At 35.7% G+C, this 18956-nt stretch overlaps 1 protein-coding gene and 1 non-coding gene across 3 annotated transcripts; one reads left to right on the plus strand and one right to left on the minus strand.

Annotated features, from left to right (window-relative positions):
- Nucleotides 1-10301: 10301 nt before the first annotated feature.
- Nucleotides 10302-10374, minus strand: TRNAA-AGC (transfer RNA alanine (anticodon AGC)). Its single transcript has one exon. It is a non-coding gene; the product is annotated as a tRNA-Ala (tRNA).
- A 77-nt stretch (nt 10375-10451) lies between these two features.
- On the plus strand, nt 10452-18075 carry LOC110803814 (uncharacterized). 2 transcript variants are annotated; one of them, XM_022009345.2, is made up of 10 exons: nt 10452-10714; nt 10816-10877; nt 11894-12037; nt 12168-12278; nt 12401-12605; nt 15162-15220; nt 16365-16417; nt 16517-16739; nt 17205-17313; nt 17503-18075. In XM_022009345.2, the coding sequence occupies exons 1-10, from the start codon at nt 10504-10506 to the stop codon at nt 17784-17786; spliced, it is 1461 nt and encodes a 486-aa protein (XP_021865037.1). In that variant the 5' UTR covers nt 10452-10503; the 3' UTR covers nt 17787-18075. The 2 variants fall into 2 exon arrangements, with proteins under 2 accessions (XP_021865037.1, XP_021865036.1); XM_022009344.2 differs by having other exon boundaries at nt 10453-10714; nt 17500-18075.
- The last annotated feature ends 881 nt before the right edge of the window (nt 18076-18956 follow it).

An 18956-nucleotide genomic window follows, 5' to 3' on the forward strand; every position in this document is an offset into this window, starting at 1 on the left:
CGGAAATATGGATCGTATCGGAAATATAAATATTATCCAAGTCGTAGATGTTGCCGGAAACGGAAACATGGTACGTATCGGAAAATATTATCGGAAACGGAAATATTGCCGGAATCGGAAATATTGCCGGAAACGGAAATATTGTCAGAATCGGAAATATTATCGGAATCGGAAAATAATTCCGGAATCGGAAACATTAAATATTTGTTCGAAACGGAAATTAATTCCGGAATCGGAAATGTTAAATATTGTTCGAATCCTAAATGAATTCTGGAATCGGAAAATTAATCGGAAGCGCGTCGTACGAAATAAGCATCGGACGAGCTTGCTAGACGAAGGCCCAGCGCGAAGCCAGGCCCACGCCTAGCAAGCCCAGTGCGCACAACAGCAAGCCAAAGGCACGCCAGACCCAGCGCAAGGCCAGGCCCAGCGCGCCATGGCTGCGAGCTGTTAGGTTATGATACTATAACTTAATATAAATCATGCGGAAAAACCATTAAATCCAGGAATCCAAATTAATTGCCACATAACAATTAGCATAATTAGGATGCATACTCTTTGTAGCGTGCCCTCCCTTGCTGCGCCCGAACCGAACAAGAACAAGTCTTTAGGACTCCAAGTGTCGTCCCTACGTAGAAAGTCCACAGCACGTCCGGATCTGCCCTAAGTTTGACTAACTAGAATCGCCCTTAAGGTACTATTATTTTCGGCTGATTTGAGGGCAAATAAGTGACTGAATTTTTGCTTAAAATTCTCTCTTTTTGAATACTTAAAACTTGTTATAAACTGTGAGACACATATTTATAGGCTATGGAAAAGGTGTTGGAATCCTTCTAGGAAACGAATTAATTAACTAGAATCTAATTAAAACTCTATTACTTAATTTATCCATTAGGAATAGGAATTTAATCATTAAACGAATCCTACACAATATAGGTTTCATACGGAAGCACAAACACTCACACGAGCATGACCCGCATGCGCGCAGGCCATGCCCGTGCAAAGCCCACGGAGCCACGAATCCCACGCGAGCGCGCTGCAGCCTAGGCGCGCGCTGGGCCTGCCTTGAGGGGGGCATGGCGCAGCCTTAGGCTGTTTGTGTGGCGTGCCTTGCTTGCTAGACGTGGGCCTGGCTTCGCGCTGGGCCTTCGTCTAGCAAGCTCGTCCGATGCTAATTCGTACGACGCGCTTCCGATTAATTTCCCGATTCCATAATTCATTTCCGATACGAACAATATTTAACATTTTCGATTCCGGAATTAATTTCCGTTTCGAACGAATATTTAATATTCCATCTCCGAAATTATTTTCCGATTCCGATAATATTTCCGATTCCGACAATATTTCCGTTTCCGGCAATATTTCAGATTCCGGCAATATTTCCATTTCCGATAATATTTTCCGATACGTACCATGTTTCCGTTTCCAGCAACATCTACGACTTGGATAATATTTATATTTCCGATACGATCCATATTTCCATTTCCGGCAATATCATTGTTTCCGGAGTATTCATTTATTTGCCTTTGACGATCTCAGCTCCCACGGAAACCAAGATCCATGGATTCTGAATATCCATAGATGGAGTATTTAATGTCATTAAATACTTGATCCGTTTACGTACTATTTGTGTGACCCTACGGGTTCAGTCAAGAGTAAGCTGTGGATTAATATCATTAATCCACTTGAACTGAAGCGGCCTCTAGCTAGGCATACAGTTCACTTGATCTCACTGAATTATTAACTTGTATATTTAATACTGAACCGCATTTATTAGACTTATTATTAAATGCATACTTGGACCAAGGGCATTATTTCCTTCAGTTTCCCACTTGTCCTTAGGAACAAGTGTGCATTTCCTAATTCCTTTGTCACTCGATGCTTGCTCTTGAACATAAGGTAAGAGTTGTCATCCTTATTATGTCCAGAGGTGTTTCTCGGTTTCAGAGTTCAACTGATCAAATAAACAGATAATCATAGCCTATGATTCATCTGAGCACGGCCATGCATTTTACAGTTTCTAGCTCTCTGAGTGGCCTTGTACAACTTTCAGCATCTCATCCCGATTTATGGGAGGACAATCCCAATCTTGCGATCTTGAGATTAGACTTCGTTTGATAGGTGATTACCCGAGCGTTGCCTTTATAGCCTCCTTTTACGGTGCGACGGTTGACAACGTCAAAGTAAGCAGTTCTCAAACATGTAATCTCAAATCACTCAGGTATTTAGGATTAGTGTCTAATAATTTTAATGAAATTTACTTATGACAGATTTTCATCTCTTACAGTAAAGTTTCATAGGTCTGTCCGGTACTAGTCTTCCCAAAGTAAGTATCTATGCAAAAGATTGCGACATTGCCATGTCCACATAGTTCAAGAAACAAAACTACTAGTCATCTTGCATTCTAGTCGTCTAACGTTTTCTATGTGTCCATCTTTATAGAAAACTCCGACCAGGGACCATTTTCAACTTTTGACATTCAAGTTCACTTGATAGACATTTCTTAGTCACAGGACTGGTCCTGACAGTCTATCTTGAATATTTCGTCAAATTGAAAGGACTCATCATTTAATACTAAACCAAGATTAAATTGAATATGAAAATACATTTCATATATGATAAATGTTCAACCCCAATGTTCTACAACCATGGGCCTCAAACCCATCTTTAAAATAGTTCATGGAATTCAAAGCTATGATTGATTTCCAGTGCTACAATGTGAGTGTTGCTTCTCACTTGTTGCATAGGTTTAGTTATCATGCTTTGCCAATCTTAATATCCTTTTCATCGAATGTTCTTCGAGATAGGATGATAAGATATTTTGAGTACGTTTATTTTGTGATCTAATCTTTCTTGCTACAATAGTGGTTCTACGCATTTCTCAGTGAAGAACCATCAAGTCAGCAGACGTCTTTCTTGCTTCAAGAGTGGTTCTACGCATTTTGCAATGAAGAACCATCAAGCCAGTAAACAGGTGATCTACACAAGTTCAATGAAGAACTTTAAACAACCCTGTTTTATTGCTTCTTAGGCAATAATTACTTTTACTTCAACTGTTTAGGTTCTAGTGATGCTTTGTTTGGATTTACTTATCCAAGCAGTTCACGGATATGTGGAAGACTTTCCATCTGTATCTCAGAACATAGAAATTAATATTTAATTTCCCACGCAACAACTCATGGTCTCCAATCCATGTTGCCATTTCAAAATACAATGCTCTTTAGCTCGTCCTTGTCAATGGTTAACTACAAAGGAATCTTTCTTGATCCTTTGCCAGTGTTTATGCGTGTAGCATCAATATTTAGCATATCTTTATTTCCTTGAATCAAGAACTACTCTTATGTACTTTTCAAGTACCATAAGTTTTTCTTGATCTCAATCTAGTTGATCTTTACTTAGATCAATAGAGATTGGTATATGTTCGTCATGCCTAAAGTCATACGATACGTTTTTGGCGATCCATATATTATATCATACATGATAAATTCTTTTGCAGAATAATTCCCAATTGAATTCTATTCATGTAACTTTAGCTCATCTAGTTTCAGTAGATACTAAATCCAGCTAAATTCTTTGACATATAATATAGGTTTAAGAATCTCATTTAGACTCTTTGATGTTTAACTTAGTAAATGCTTATACATAGTTCAAACATTCTTTACTTAGATTTATTCACATGGGTCGAATATCTCCAATGGAGTCTTTCGTGTTTGATTTAGTAAATGCCATTACTTAATCTAAAACAATATTATAAGATCTTTGTAAATAGATCTGAATACCCAGTATGTACTAAGTTTCGCCTTGGTCCATCATTGATGATTAATTTCAAATCTAAGTCATTAGCATTTGAATGTTATTTCACAATAGAGAGATATGTGCGTGATACACATAGCACCAATTTAGTTTTATGTACTCCCACTAAACTTCTTATATATCTATAAGAATCATGTACATTTTATGAAACTAAAATACTTATTAGCTTCACTAAAATACAGTTCTGATTCCCAATTGCTTGCTTAAATCTGTACTTAGATTTCATAAGCTAGCTTTCCTTTTCAAGCATTTATTTGGATCCACAAATCCTATGACATGCCATGTACATAGTTTATTCCAACATTTGATTGAGGAATACGTTTTGTCATCCAATTGCCATATGTACCAATATGCAATCATTGCTTGATTTATAGACTTGAGCATTACGATTATGCATGAGGTTTCAACACAATCCATGCCATGAATTTGCTTGTAACCTGTAGCAACTAATCAAGCTTTGTGTGTGAACACAATTCCATGTTTGATGGTTTTTATCCTTAAAACCAATTCACAACCAATAGGTGTGAAACTATTCTTGCAAATCAACAAAATGTCAATTTTGTCATCAAAACATTAGTTATGTTTTATGGCCTTTAACCGTATAAAACATTTGAGTCTATATATGGCCTCTAACCATTTTAGGGAATCTAGGTTTCGTCATAGCTTTCTTACAAGTCACAAACTTATTAATCTACATGATAATAGTTTGACTGTAAGTTGTAGGTTTCTTCACTATCTAATAGAAGAATCTCATAGCTTTAGTGACCTGAACTCCATGTTTCTTCACTATCTAATAGAAGAATCTCATAGTTTCAGTGCCTTACTTGGGTATAGAACATCAAACAATAGAATATCTTTGAATATTCCGTTTCTCCTTTAAGCACTTGTAAAGTCTTCTAAGAGATGTCTATTCTTTAAAGCCACTTCTAAAGTTCTTAAAGAATAAGTGTTCGGATTTTCTGAAGAACTTCGAAAAGCCTCCGGAATGTCCGTTTATGTTTGTTGTTCGCCTCGAAGACTTTCGAAGTCTATTTTCTCCCACTTGTCATTTTGGAAACGAATCTCCAAAAGGACATTATTATTTCGAGCAAACAAACATTATGTTCTCAAAAATTCGTGGTAGAAACAATACCCTTGTGTCTCATTTGAATAAATCACAATGAAACATATATCTATTCTTGGGCCTTAGTTTGTTGAATAACAAACGCTAAGCTCCCACTGAGTTTAGCAACTCTTTAGATATATATTATTGAAAAGATATTCTGAAATTACTTTTCAATAGCTTTAACGAATTTGGTTTAGTTTGGTGGTAGTTGAGCATTTTGTTTTAGAAATTATAGGAAAAGTCTTTAGGATTCATCATTGATCGAATCAAATACTAATTGACTTCGATCATTCCAACTTAGATATGCCATATCTTATGGAGCTAGATCGTGAAATTACAACACACAATCATTGATGATCATTTTTGGTCTCAAGTAATCATCAACATGATATATCCTAGATCTTTATGATTTCTTTCCATGTTGATTTTATACTTCTGAATCTTTGAACTAGCCAAACAGATTCAAACTTATATCACTTTGAGTAAATAAACCAATATTCACTCAAATTTAGGTGAAATAATAAAGTCATAAAATCTTTCTTTAGCTTTGAACTCTATCGTCTAGGCGTTCTAACAATAGTTCATATCTTTTGTTACTTTCAACAAGTAAGACTAGCTTGTCTTGAATTGATCTAGAAATCAATCAACTTTCAAAAGTCCATCAAAACAGAGCTTATGAATGTTAACTTGTTGATATGGTCTAAGTAACAATGCCAAAGATTTGAGGAACTTAAATCAAGAGATTGATTTGAACCTAGTAAAGTTCTTATTGTTAAAGAGTTGTTTGTTTTAATCAAGCATATTGACACAGTCCGTAAATTACCATTTTCATTCAAATAAACAAACAAACAAGCATTGTTTTTGTTTTTCTGAATGTGAGTCTTTCTGTGTTTGAAAACAGAAATTTAGGTATGCTGATTATGGAACAAAAATAGCTATTAAGTTCCAGCCTTAAAAGGACTTAAAACAAACTAGATGACCCTACAACTAATGTAGCATTGCCATGCTTCATTTCCCACTTGTAGGCCATTAGTGTAGCCTAGCTTCCATTATTTGAGTTATTACCGAAGTAAGAACCTCAAGCGGTATACGATACCAAGGAAGTTTGATTGCTAGGTCACTTCTCTTAAACATAAACTTATAGGTAGAAACGGAATCGTAAATTCCTTTCATTTGTTCCTCGTTTTCCTATTTCTTGTACCCTTTCTTATAGTCTTAAGAATTGAATTCTTTAGTGTTGACTTTTATACTTTGTTAGACATGTCCAATGTCACTCCAACAAAGTTCTTACCATTTTATTTATGTTGAATATTCTTTTCAACTAGATGATCTTACCAGAAGCTTCTAAAGTTCTCTAAGCATCAATCTATTCGAATGTCTAGGGACTAGACTCATTCAAGAATTAAATGGAAAAAGATATTAGGTTGTTAACCATTGGTAAAGCTGAGCGTTTAAACTCAATGCTTTATGATCTCAAAACTACATTGTATTTTGAATTCACAAGCACCAATCGGTTTGCCATTCGACTTTGATATTCGAAAACAACCATAAAAGTCGCTATAAGAAACGTACATTTAAATTGCTCATTTTCTCTCATTTCCGTGAATCGTTCTTGGATTCACTACCAGTCGAGGAAATTTACTGTTACCTTTCTAAAAGGATTTACTGCAGTGCAAGATATTTAATTATAAACAATAATTAAAATATACATTGAAGCATGCAAAGTCTAACATTTATCATGAGTAATAACTTGAAAATTAAAGCAATCATGCAATTTAAACAAGTCATTTGCATTTTATTCGATTTTATTGTTCCGGAAGGTGTGAATAAAATGATTCCAAGATCCTTAAATCATTGAAGAATTAAGCACATTATGTATTTAGACTCAATTCTAAAATATTTTAGGTAAGCAAAGCCTTTGCTAATAGTCTAGAAACTACTCTTGGTTGATAGGTACGTCTAAGAACTTATTAGGTAAACCTATCGCATTTGCCACGACATAAAAGGACTCCTTACTTATATAGTTGAGGTTCACCAAAACTAACATGTACTCACAATTATTTGTGTACCTTACCCCTTTAGAATCAATAAGTAACATCTCTCTATGGCGGAAAACTATTACTAAGATTGATGTAAAGGTTATCTAAGTAAGTGTTATTTTGGCATGGCACCTTTTAACTCAATTTTAAAGTTTGGAACTTAAGGCTCTTACTATGTTGGTTAGATTTTAAGTGAACTAAAATCCTTAATCATGCAACATAATCAAGCCACAATCTCATGCATAATTAAGACATATTTAAAGCAATAAATAACTTAAAACATGCATAAGATATAAATTTGATCTAGTATGGCCCGACTTCATCTTGAAGCTTCAACTTCAAAGTCCGTCTTGAAAATGGATTGGAAACTCCGTCTTGAATTCTCCATGGGAGGCGCCATTTTCTTCAAATAGGATCAGCTATAATTAAACTAATTACAACTATTTGATGGTACGCAGACCATATTTAAATTGAAAAAACTTTGGTGCATTAGACCAATATTACATTCAAATTAATGGTACGCAAACCATATTTTTTATCCTATTTGGGTCATACTAGTCACTTTCAATAACCTGCAAAACAGTACATATACAATATATATACCATTTACCCATTCATTATCATGAATGGCCCACATAGCTGGTTAGTAAAACATATTATGCATCACATAAACATTTGCAGCAATTAATCAAGGCTTCCAATAATCTACCAATTATTCAATCCTTATTAATTCTAATCAAGTTGTTTTAACCTTAAAGGAATGTAGACCTAATCAAGAGTTTATGCCTATAACGCTCCCACTTAAACCAATAAATTTACATGCTTTACTAATTTTAAAAATAAAAATGTATTTCCTAGTCTAACCGGAAACATACAAATTTAATTAAAATTTAAAGCTCATATAAATTTATAATTGTATCCTTTTAATTTATTTTCAGTTGAATTAAATGAATGAATTTAAATTAATTCAAGGTTTTAATTTTAGTATAATAATTAGATTATTCAAAATTAAATTCCGAGAAAACAATTTAAATTATGAATTTTAAAATTAATTAAAATCGTTTCCGAACTGAAAATTCAAAATTAAAATTAAAATGAACCAATCGGGTCAAGACAAGGCCATGGGCTTGCGCCCATGCCTCGTCAAGTCCAACAAGCAACAAACCCCTTGTCACTCGATTGATCGTAACGCAAAGCCCAAGCATCAATGCACCAATGCAGCAGGCCCAGCGAGCCACGCTTGCGCGCATCCCACTCGCCCATCGCATTGACACTCTGTTGTGCATGTTGTTGCCTTGGCTGCTTGCCTTGGCGTGCTTGCTGGGCGAGGCAACGCACGTTGTGGTGCAGCATCCATCGCTGCCCACACGTGCTTGCCTTGCTCGCTGCACTTGCCTTGCCCCTCGCCCACTCGCCCACGCTGCACACAACATTCGACACAAGGCAGCGTGCACACCAACTGCTTTTGTACCTGGGGTTGCTGTTGGTCACCTTATGACATGCACTGGTTGAGTGTCTCGCACCCTTATAGATATCACATACCACATGTAGCCATTCATAGTCGATCTTCTAATCCACTATATGTCCCTTTTCATTATGGAATTGAATGGATTTAGGACAGATTTGACCTATGTTGACTTCAACCAGGACCCTAGCATCCATCAGTTTGTCTCGATTGAGTGTAGCCTGATCAACTTTAATTACAGGGCCTACAACTCTAACTATCTTGTTGATACTTTTCTCCCCCCAATATTTTACATCTAGCCCAGGCATTTTGATCTAGATAGGTATGGTTTTGACTAGTCTTTGGCCAAATTCACATCAGGATCCCATGGTTGAGTGGTTTGGAATCAAAGAACTTAGGGCCACTTTTCAAGATTTTGTTACGGTTTTCCATTGTTGTGAACCTTACCAGGAACATCCCTTTCCCAGTTAGAGCAACTTTATCGATTCCCATCTTTCCCTAAATGCGATGAAAGAAACCTTCCATTACATTTTGGGGTGGGTTTGCCCCCAAAACATAACAAGAAATCGAAGATTTTCAGTAAGTAACCTCATCTTCAATGTCTTCCAATTCAATATGTACCAATTTTTTTTTTTTTTTGGGGGGGGGGGGGGGGGGGGACATTCATTGCATCAAGATTATCATTTTTGTTAGCAATAGAGCGAGGTGTTTGTTCAACAGGTTCTTCAATTTTGTTCAAATCAAAACCCACCCCCTTCCCGCCAGAATTCGATTGAAATTGGGTTCAAATATCCTTACCATTAATTACTCCGTTAATCCAAGCATTGAACATGATACGAACATTTGATTTTTGTTGCAAATCATTCAAAGCAGTTATAGGGGTCAAGATTTGTTCTCCATCAAATGTTCAATGTCTGGATGTTCCTCAGAGTGTTTTGAAATGACCTCATCATCAAGCAGTTCTACCTGAGGTTGTTCATTTGATTGAGCGCGAGTAAGTTTAGTCATGATCAAGATTATCATTATTATTAGCAATATAGCGAGGTGGTTGTTCAACAGGTTCTTCAATTTCATTCAAATCAAAACCCACCCCCATCCCGCCAGAATTCGGTTGAAAATGGGTTCAAATGTCCTTACCATTAATTACTCCGTTAATCCAAGCATTGAACATGATACGAACATTTGATTGTTGTTGCAAATCATTCAAAGCAATTCTAGGGGTCAAGATTTGTTCCTCCATCAATTGTTCAATGTCTGGATGTTCCTCAGAGTGTTTTGAAATGACCTCATCATCAAGAAGTTCCACATGAGGTTGTTCATTTGATTGAGCGTGAGTAGGTTTAGTCATGATCAAGATTATCATTATTATTAGCAATATAGCGAGGTGGTTGTTCAACAGGTTCTTCAATTTCATTCAAATCAAAACCCACCCCCTTCCCGCCAGAATTCGATTGAAAATGGGTTCAAATGTCCTTACCATTAATTACTCCGTTAATCCAAGCATTGAACATGGTACGAACATTTGATTGCTGTTGCAAATCATTCAAAGCAGTTCTAGGGGTCAAGATTTGTTCCTCAATCAATTGTTCAATGTCTGGATGTTCCTCAGAGTGTTTCGAAATGACCTCATCATCAAGCAGTTCTACCTGAGGTTGTTCATTTGATTGAGCACGAGTGTTAGGTTTAGTCATTCAGATGCGCATTGTTCTTCCCTGATTTGGATTGCTGACCTTGTTTTAAGAGAACTTTTTATACTTATATAGGCATTCAATGGATTAGCATGGTAGATATGCTTGTTAGAATGATCCCTAAAAGTAAACGAAAAAGTAAAAGAAAAAGTAAAAGAAAAAGTAAAAGAAAAAGTAAAAGAAAAAGTAATTGGAGATGCGGGGTATCGATCCCCGTACCTCTCGCATGCTAAGCGAGCGCTCTACCATCTGAGCTACATCCCCTTTTGAATATGCAATTATGGATTAATTATTAGACCTATAAAATATGTACAATAAAAGCTGATGTTTCCACCATTTTTATTCTGCACTTCGCAAACTCGCATTTCTTTCTGTTCTTCGAAGAGAGAGAAAATGCTGAGAAGAGCACTGAAACTTCGCCCTCTTCTTTCTCTTCACCCTTCATCATCTTTCTCTCACCTATTCTCATCTTCTTCTTCATCACCACCTCCAGGAATTTCATCTGGGAATTTCATCCAACTTGTGGCGGGCAAGTCTGATGAGAACCTTTCAATTTCAAATCCCACCATTTCCATTGATCGTTCTGGCCTTTGCAACCCTCCCGGTATCAATATTTGTTAACTACTTTCCCTTTAGTTTTGGTTGTTCGTTTTGATTTTCGGAATTGGGTTTGTGTTAATTTGTAATGGTTGTTGTGAGTTGCAGAGCATTGTCATGGACCAACCTCGGATTCTGAGCTTGTTAAGCATCTAAATAGCATAATCAAGGTTACCCATTTCCCCAATTTTTTTATATTCCATTGATTGATGTTAATTCTTGTACTCAGCATTTTCCATATCTATGAAATTGTGATTTATGCTGGCGAACGCTGTGCTTCTGTATATTTTTTGTTGTATAAGGAGCCACAAATGGCATGTCGGCAATGATGTAGGCCTAATTCGTTCCCAGCGTCCTTTACTTTAATATTTGGGGGAGAATTAGATTTGAAAAGTCTGCTAACTAATAGGCAAATGATGTTTATGTGTGTTTTATTGTAAGTTTGAACAAAGAAATGATGATCTAGTTTCTAAAGTTGATCATTCGTTCCAAGAATTGTATGGGAGGACTTTTCTATCCAATATGTTGTGGAGCACTTTGTAATTCTTTCTTGATATTGGTTGTTGATTGGCCTAAGAAATTTTTGTTTCCGAAGTGAACAACATTCTCTAAGGAGTTGGTTTGTGATAAATTCAACACTGGAAATAGGCTTCTTAGTGTGCTATTTCATTTCTGAGTTCTCCCCTTGAGGCATTGAGTGCTAACTTGCTACGAAAACTGAAACAAAATCAGTGGGAAAAAGGGTATTTTAATCATATTAAGCATCTGACTATGACAATCCTCAGAATCCCATACGACTGGAAACAGTATTCTGAAAGATTTTTTCATGCCTGACGACTGATGGAGCCAAAGATTCATTTGTTCTTTTGGCTGTGGAATGTAATAGACTAAATCAAAATGACTCTTAATACCTCTTCGCTTCCTTTCCATGAAGTAGAAGATGGTCGTCCCGTTGTTGTCCCGTTATCGCTTTTGGGTCAATTGGAAACAACCTCTCTGCAATTGCAGGGGTAAGGTTGCGTACGTCCGACCCCCCTTACCCCGCTTCCTGCCATTGATAGACTTTTACCTAGAAAGGTTTGAGCTGAAAAGTTTCACACCTGTGGGTCTGTACACTTCAGATGTTCAATCAAGTATGGATTATTAGATGGTTCAATGCATATTCATTCAACTCTTCACGTTGTAGTTTCGTGGAGGTCCTATCTCAGTGGCTGAGTATATGGAGGAGGTTCTTACGAATCCAAAGGCTGGATACTACATAAATCGTGACGTCTTTGGAACTGAAGGTGATTTTGTTACCTCTCCTGAAGTGAGCCAGATGTTTGGGGAGGTAATTTAATAATTATATTCATTTTTGCAAATGCTTTAAAATCTGATACATGCTATATTCTTGTTTACTTCTTTCATGCATGTTTGAAAGACAATTATATTGATCATCTCATATCGCTTGCTGCTTATAGATGGTTGGTGTATGGGCCATGTGCCTTTGGGAGCAAATGGGCCGACCTATTAAGGTAAATTTAGTGGAGCTTGGCCCAGGAAGGGGAACTCTTATGGTTGATCTTCTTCGTGTAAGTCCATGTTAGCATTGCCTACTTAAATTTCTGATATATAGTCAAGAATTCTAGAGAATCAAAATTTTAGAATCTCTCTGCAGAATCTAGTAACGAAGCACTGAAACTTTTGCATGTAGGGTGCATCTAAGTTCAAGAATTTCACTGAATCACTACACATACACTTAGTAGATTGCAGTCCTACACTGAAGGAACTCCAGCACCGCAATTTGAAGTGTGTGGATGAAGAGTACATTTCATCAAGCGGAGAGAAAAAGACAATTAGTCAACTAGCTGGAACCCCTGTATCATGGCATGCTGCTTTTGAGCAGGTTCCATCAGGAGGTGCAGACTTTAATTATTTGGCTATTTTTTCGATTATATTACTTGAAAATAGAAAAGTATCAATTGCCACATCTGACCTCTCACATTATAGCCTATTGTTACTATATTAGAATGATTTGGAGCTTGTTTTGTTTCATGAGCTTATGTTTATTTTTCTTTGTTTGTGTCAAAATATAATAATATACATTGATGACTTCATTTGACTTATAAAGCTTCCATTTTTCTGTTTCTTTCTATTTTTTATTTTTTTATTTATTTTTATTTTATTTTTCTAAAATCCTTTAATTTTTTTAATTTTACATGCTATTTTGAAATGTACTTATTTTACTTATTCATATATTTTAAACTTTACTTATTTTTTATTATCTCATACAATATTTTTTCTATAGTATATATATACATTTTCCTCTTATCTGACTTTCATCAATTCCACTTTCTCTTGTTTTTTTTTTTTTTATACGTCATGCTCCTTTCTGGTTTGATTGGTGACAATGACGATCTCCTACGACGATTCATGTTAGCCGACCCCAAATCATTTTGGGACTAAAGCTTTGTTGTTATTGTTGTTGTTGTTGTTGTTGTTGTTGTTGTTGTTGTCAAACTGGGTTGTAAATCCGTTAAGCTGAGAGTTGCAGAGTTTTGTAGATGGATCTTTTGGTTGCATCGATTTTGTTGTTCTAGAAAGCATGCTTACGGACATTACTGGCTTCTGATATTTTGAGATGATTTCTAACTTGCTCCAAGGCATTTGATTGAAGGATAGGTAGTTTAGATTGTATGGGTCATATTAATAACGAACAATTTGGTCAGGAGCAGAGAGTTCATTGCTAAAGCCTAAGGTGCTTTATGCCTTTAGAAAAGGAACACTAGTAATGATGTGTTTATTTTTGTAATCATTAATATGCGTCAAAAGCATTGTATAAAACATTTATCTTTTTCAGGAATGGAATACATCTAACCCTACACTGCCATATGAGGGAACCTAATACCAATGGTCTTGAACTTGGTGATATAAACTAGGGTCTCACAGTGGTGCAAATATATATGTGTTAAAATTTGATTGCATGGCAAATTTTCTTAGTAATCCATGACTAGGATGAATAGTAACATTGGTCCAACCTTTATGCATTTTTCATGACCAAGAAAATAGTATTATTCATGTAATAGGATGAAAAAATTTGATTGTGTGGCAAAGTTGCTTAGTAATCCATGACTAGGATGAATAGTAACATTGGTCCAACCTTTATGCTTTTTCCATGACCAAGAAAATAGTATTATTCTTATACTAAGATGAATTAAGCAATGTGGAAGGCTAGTGCGAGACAAGAATCCTGTAGGACGGTCCTTGTCGAAAGTGTTGTTCCACGCTTCCACCTCCACGTCCACGTCGACCTCCATGTCCACCTCTACTTTATCCTAGCAATGCTTTAGTGCTGGGATGTTGGATGGATGATAGAGGCCTTAAATTCCTCTCTTTTTTTCTTTTTTTTTTTTTTTGGTGGGAGGGAGCGATGACTCTAATTCAAACTTGTCTTTCTAATCTACATTTGTTTCCTTTCTGAGATTTTGATGGGTTTAGCTAGGGGCCTGTTAAGGCTAATGTGAGACTTCTTGTGGTCGGGAGTAGGTTAAGAGAAGAGGGATCATCTTATTAGTTGATAATTTGTGTGAATTCCTAAGTAGGAGAGTGGCATTGGTTAGTAGTTCAAAATCTATATAGTGTGGAAGTGGTTGTGGAGTTTTCCACAAGAGCTTGGATCTTTTGATACATAGTGATTGTGGCTAGGCTGGGATCATACTGTGTAATATGAGATAAATTTATTTTAATTTAACAAACTTTCTGAAAAAATCTTTAAATTAGTTGGAGATGTAATGGTTCGCCAAGGAAAAGTTAAAATCATAAATGATGATAGGTTGTAATATGTAAATGTAATGGAAAATAATTTTTAGTGCTGATATGTTACTCATTGTCTAGATTTATTTGGTGGTACTTTTAAAAAAGTCTCTAATAACAATAAAATGGTGTAGATCAGTTGCATCAAGTAGAAGGTTATGGTTTCAACTCTTTTTTGACAACAAGTAGCGTGATAGCATGTCTTGGCATTTCGATTTAGTAGTAGTATAGATGTTTCATCACTCTTCGTTCCTTGGTCAATTACAGATAATGAAGAGCTCATTTCTTTGGGAGAATTCTGAACAGTGGAGTAGCCATTGGTATCCCTCCCCTCTTTCTATAGACTGTGACGGCATATCTAAATCCCATTTCATTTTTTATGGATATTGTTAACTTTCTTGGAACTTTCATTTAGGAGAGACTATTATGATTTTACAATGATAAGATACTATAAAATCCTTTAGGAAGAATGATCAGTTCTGCCGGTTTATAATTACAAGCTAGATGAGTTAAAAAAAGCTAAAATGAGCCTGATTACGTTGAAAGTCACTAAAAGTTATTTCTGTTTTAACTCCCTGAATTGGATCCATTTTGTGCTAAAATTCAATAGACTGTTAGTCTCATTGTGCTTTGTGTGACCTTATCCTTTTTTTTTTCTCCAGTGCCAACAATCATCATTGCCCACGAATTTTATGACGCTTTACCTGTTCATCAATTTCAGGTTTGTTTTGTTGCTTCCTGTTGTGTATAGCGTCTGCATTATCCTTTCACTTCACCAACTTAATACCCTGGTTTATTGTGGTTCTGGTATGGCAAATGGCTAATTCATTGATCTTTTGAGGTTTTGGTTACTGGGTTGTGTTAGACCTTTCATTAGACCATGTAAAAATGTAACGACATCTTGTTAAACTGTACGATTAATCACTAGACCTTTCAATTAGTAGAGAAGGAATGTCACCGGGAAGAGATGAAGGGAATTACCCATGTAGGCATGTATAGATACAGGGCTAAGACAGAGCAATTGTCATGCCTGATTTCGACTGAAGAGAAGAACGGAATTTTCTTGATTACGGTTTCTACTCCACATGTTTGGAATGATATGAGCTGGAAAAGGATATTGAGAAGACCAAGGTGCTTATTAGTATTCACGTTTATTTTTTGGTTTTCTTGAGTCTCACTTCCCTCGGTTTCACTTTCTCTCATTTTCCTTTGTGTATTTTCTTTAACTTATCCTTCACTTTTCTTGTTTCATTTTTCGCCGGCTGGCGCGGTGGTTCCTTATGAAGTTTCATGTTAGCTGACCCCAAATCATTTCGACTAAGGTATTTTGTTGTTATTGTTGGGGGACGGGGGGTGTTTAATATGTTCGGAGTGGTGGAATTCAACAAACCTGAAGTTTCTTATATGGTTGTGGAGTTTCTGAAAGGTCGTTGGATTGAAACCAAATGCACATCCAACAGGAGCTAGATCCACTTCTGATATAGGAGTAGGAGGATACAAACATACATTTAAAATTATTGTGAATGTATTTTTGTTTCGCGTCTGGTGAGAGAGTCTGGGAACTAGTCTACTACAGTATCATGGGAGTCAATAACCCATCAAAATCTGAGCAGCTATGAGGAAATATGTTTCTAAAAAGTATCTTTTTTGTTTCTGAAGAAGGATGCATGCTGTACCTGATACGGATTAGTCTAAATTTTCATTAATTTTCTGTTTGACAATTGCTTATGCTAATGCTTCTGTTATCTCACTCATTTTTGTGAAAAATCTGCAATTAGATATTGCTGTAACCAACTTTTCTTTAGAGGGGGGTAAATTCTTTCAAGTGGAACTCTATTTAATTTATAATTGAATTTCATATGCAGAGGGCTTCTCGTGGCTGGTGTGAGAAAATGGTTGACGTAAAAAAAGATTCAGCGTAAGGTTTCCAGATTTTATGATACTGCATACTACAATCTAAATGCCTCGGCTGTTTAAGAAATTTTATTTTATGTTGCTCTGTGTTATTGTTCTTTAGGTTTCGCTTTGTTCTCTCACCTGCGCCAACACCAGCAAATGTTTTTCTGGCAAAGCGCTGCAAGTGGACTATGAAAGAGGAAGTAGACAAGCTTAATCAGATTGAGATTTGCCCACAGGCAATGGAATTGACTGAATCAATATCAAAAAGAATAAGCTCTGATGGCGGTGGAGCACTTATCATAGACTATGGTCGGAATGGAGTGGTTTCTGATAGTCTTCAGGTGCAAATCTCTCTAGCCCTATTACGATGTGATTTTAGTGATTGCTTGATTCTTATCGGTATTATGACCACATTTTATTTTGTGCTTCTTTTAGCTTGATGGCTGTTATAATAAAATGAATAAGCCTTTATCGATAAGTTTTAGTTGTTTATGAATAGTCTAGGTTGGCTTGGGCCTGGTTATGATCTTATTGATAGCCTTGGAGTTGGATTGAAAATTTATTGTTTCAAACTTGGCAATTATACAGGCTGCATGTGTCAATGTTAAGTTGTAAAAACATGATACTTCCCCGAAACCATGACACTTATAACTTGAAAGTTAAAATGTTATATTTCCTTTGAAGTTCTGAGTTTACTTCGTGAAGCAGTAATGTACGTAGCAGTGTTGCAAGTTGAATTAGCAGTCCCTGAAATATTGTGTGTTTTGGACATAAAGGTGTGTTGCACATATAATTTTCTTTTGCAGGCAATTCGAAAACATAAGTTTGTTCCTATCCTTGATGAACCTGGAACTGCAGATCTCAGTGCTTATGTTGACTTTGAAGCAATCCGTCACTCTGCTGAGGAGGCCTCAGGTAGAGAATGTTCTTATTTTACACCTCTCCCTTCTACCCTCTTATTTGTGTTGGCAACCTGGTTTTGTGGTACCTATTACTAGTGGTTTCCATTTTTTTAATAGGGTAGAGGATACCAGCTTAGGATTAATGGCAGGATTTGAATAGAAGTTGGTTTTCTCTAAGTTGGTTTTCTCATTGTTTCAGAAGATGTTTCTGTTTACGGTCCCATTACCCAGTCACAGTTTTTGGGTTCTCTTGGGATAAATTTCCGAGTTGAAACTTTAGTACAGAACTGTGAAACAGACGAGCAGGCAGAGTTGTTACAGGCAGGATATTGGCGATTGGTGGGTGAAGGCGAAGCCCCTTTCTGGGAGGGTCCTGAAGAGAAGGTGCCTATTGGTATGGGTACGCGATATTTAGCTATGGCTATTGTCAACAAGAATCAAGGCATTCCAATTCCGTTTAGTGAAGCAAAACCCGGACAAACATAGTATAGTGAGTTAAAGTGATCGGTTTTCATTTCAAACAAGCTGCATTCTATTTTTTTTTCTCCCTGATGCAGGTTCAGATAATGGCGAGTCTGGTTCAACCAGCAAGTGTGGTACTTATTTTTTTTTGATGTAGCATTAATGGCACACTCTTTTTGGACAAAAAGTAGGAGTAAAACTGAGAAAAAAGAAATTCAGTAAAATTGTTGGTTATGAGAATATCGCGAATACATTACTGTATGCAACGACGGTAGAAGTATTGATAAGGTTCTGCCAAGGATCTTCAAATGAATTTAGTGAAGTGATTGAATCTGATAAAAGGTTTTATGCTGATACTACATTGATAGGGTTTTGATGTTAGAGGTGATCATTTGCGGACTTGAACCGGTAACGGACCAGGCGTAGGCTTTTTTTTTTTTGCCCAACGAGCTTAAAATGAAAAAACCGAGCCCTTCTCCGTGGGGCTTGACTTCTTGTCCATACCCGTCTATTATACAGGGTTGGGGTTGCCTGCGGGCTAACGGGCCTAAATTTTTTTTTTTTCTTTTTTTTACTAAATTTAATTAATTAATTTTCTAGTATTTATGGTTTAAAATATTATTTTGCTTTTAGAAATTGAGATCTGAACTTAGAAAATCCTAGAATTAGCATCTAACTAAAACTAAGAAATATAACTGAAATTTCTAAAATTATAACTAAAACTAAGAAAATCATAACTAAAACTTATAAAATCTTAACTGAAACTCGAAAATACATAACTAAAAACTCAAAAATCATAACTAAAAGTCTGAAAATCGTAACTAAAGCTCATAAAATATTAACTAAAACTCAAAAATTCTTAACAAAAACTAAAAAGTCTTAACTAATATTCAGAAAATATTAATTAAATTTAAAAAAACCATAACTAATCGAAATTATTTTTAACTAAAACAGATTTATTCTCAACTAAAACAAAATTATTCTTAATTAAAACGAATTCATTTTAAACTAAAACTCACAAAATCTTAATTGAAATCATAACCTAAAACTCATAAAATCTTAACTAAAAGTTCTTAAACTCATAAAATTTTAACTAAAACTTCTAAAATCATAATCAAAACTCGAAAATATTAACTAAAACTTCTGAAATCTTAACTAATACTAAAAAACACGTAACTAAATTTTCTAAAATCA

The sequence above is a fragment of the Spinacia oleracea genome, chromosome 1, assembly GCF_020520425.1.
Source record: "Spinacia oleracea cultivar Varoflay chromosome 1, BTI_SOV_V1, whole genome shotgun sequence".
NCBI lineage: Eukaryota > Viridiplantae > Streptophyta > Magnoliopsida > Caryophyllales > Amaranthaceae > Spinacia > Spinacia oleracea.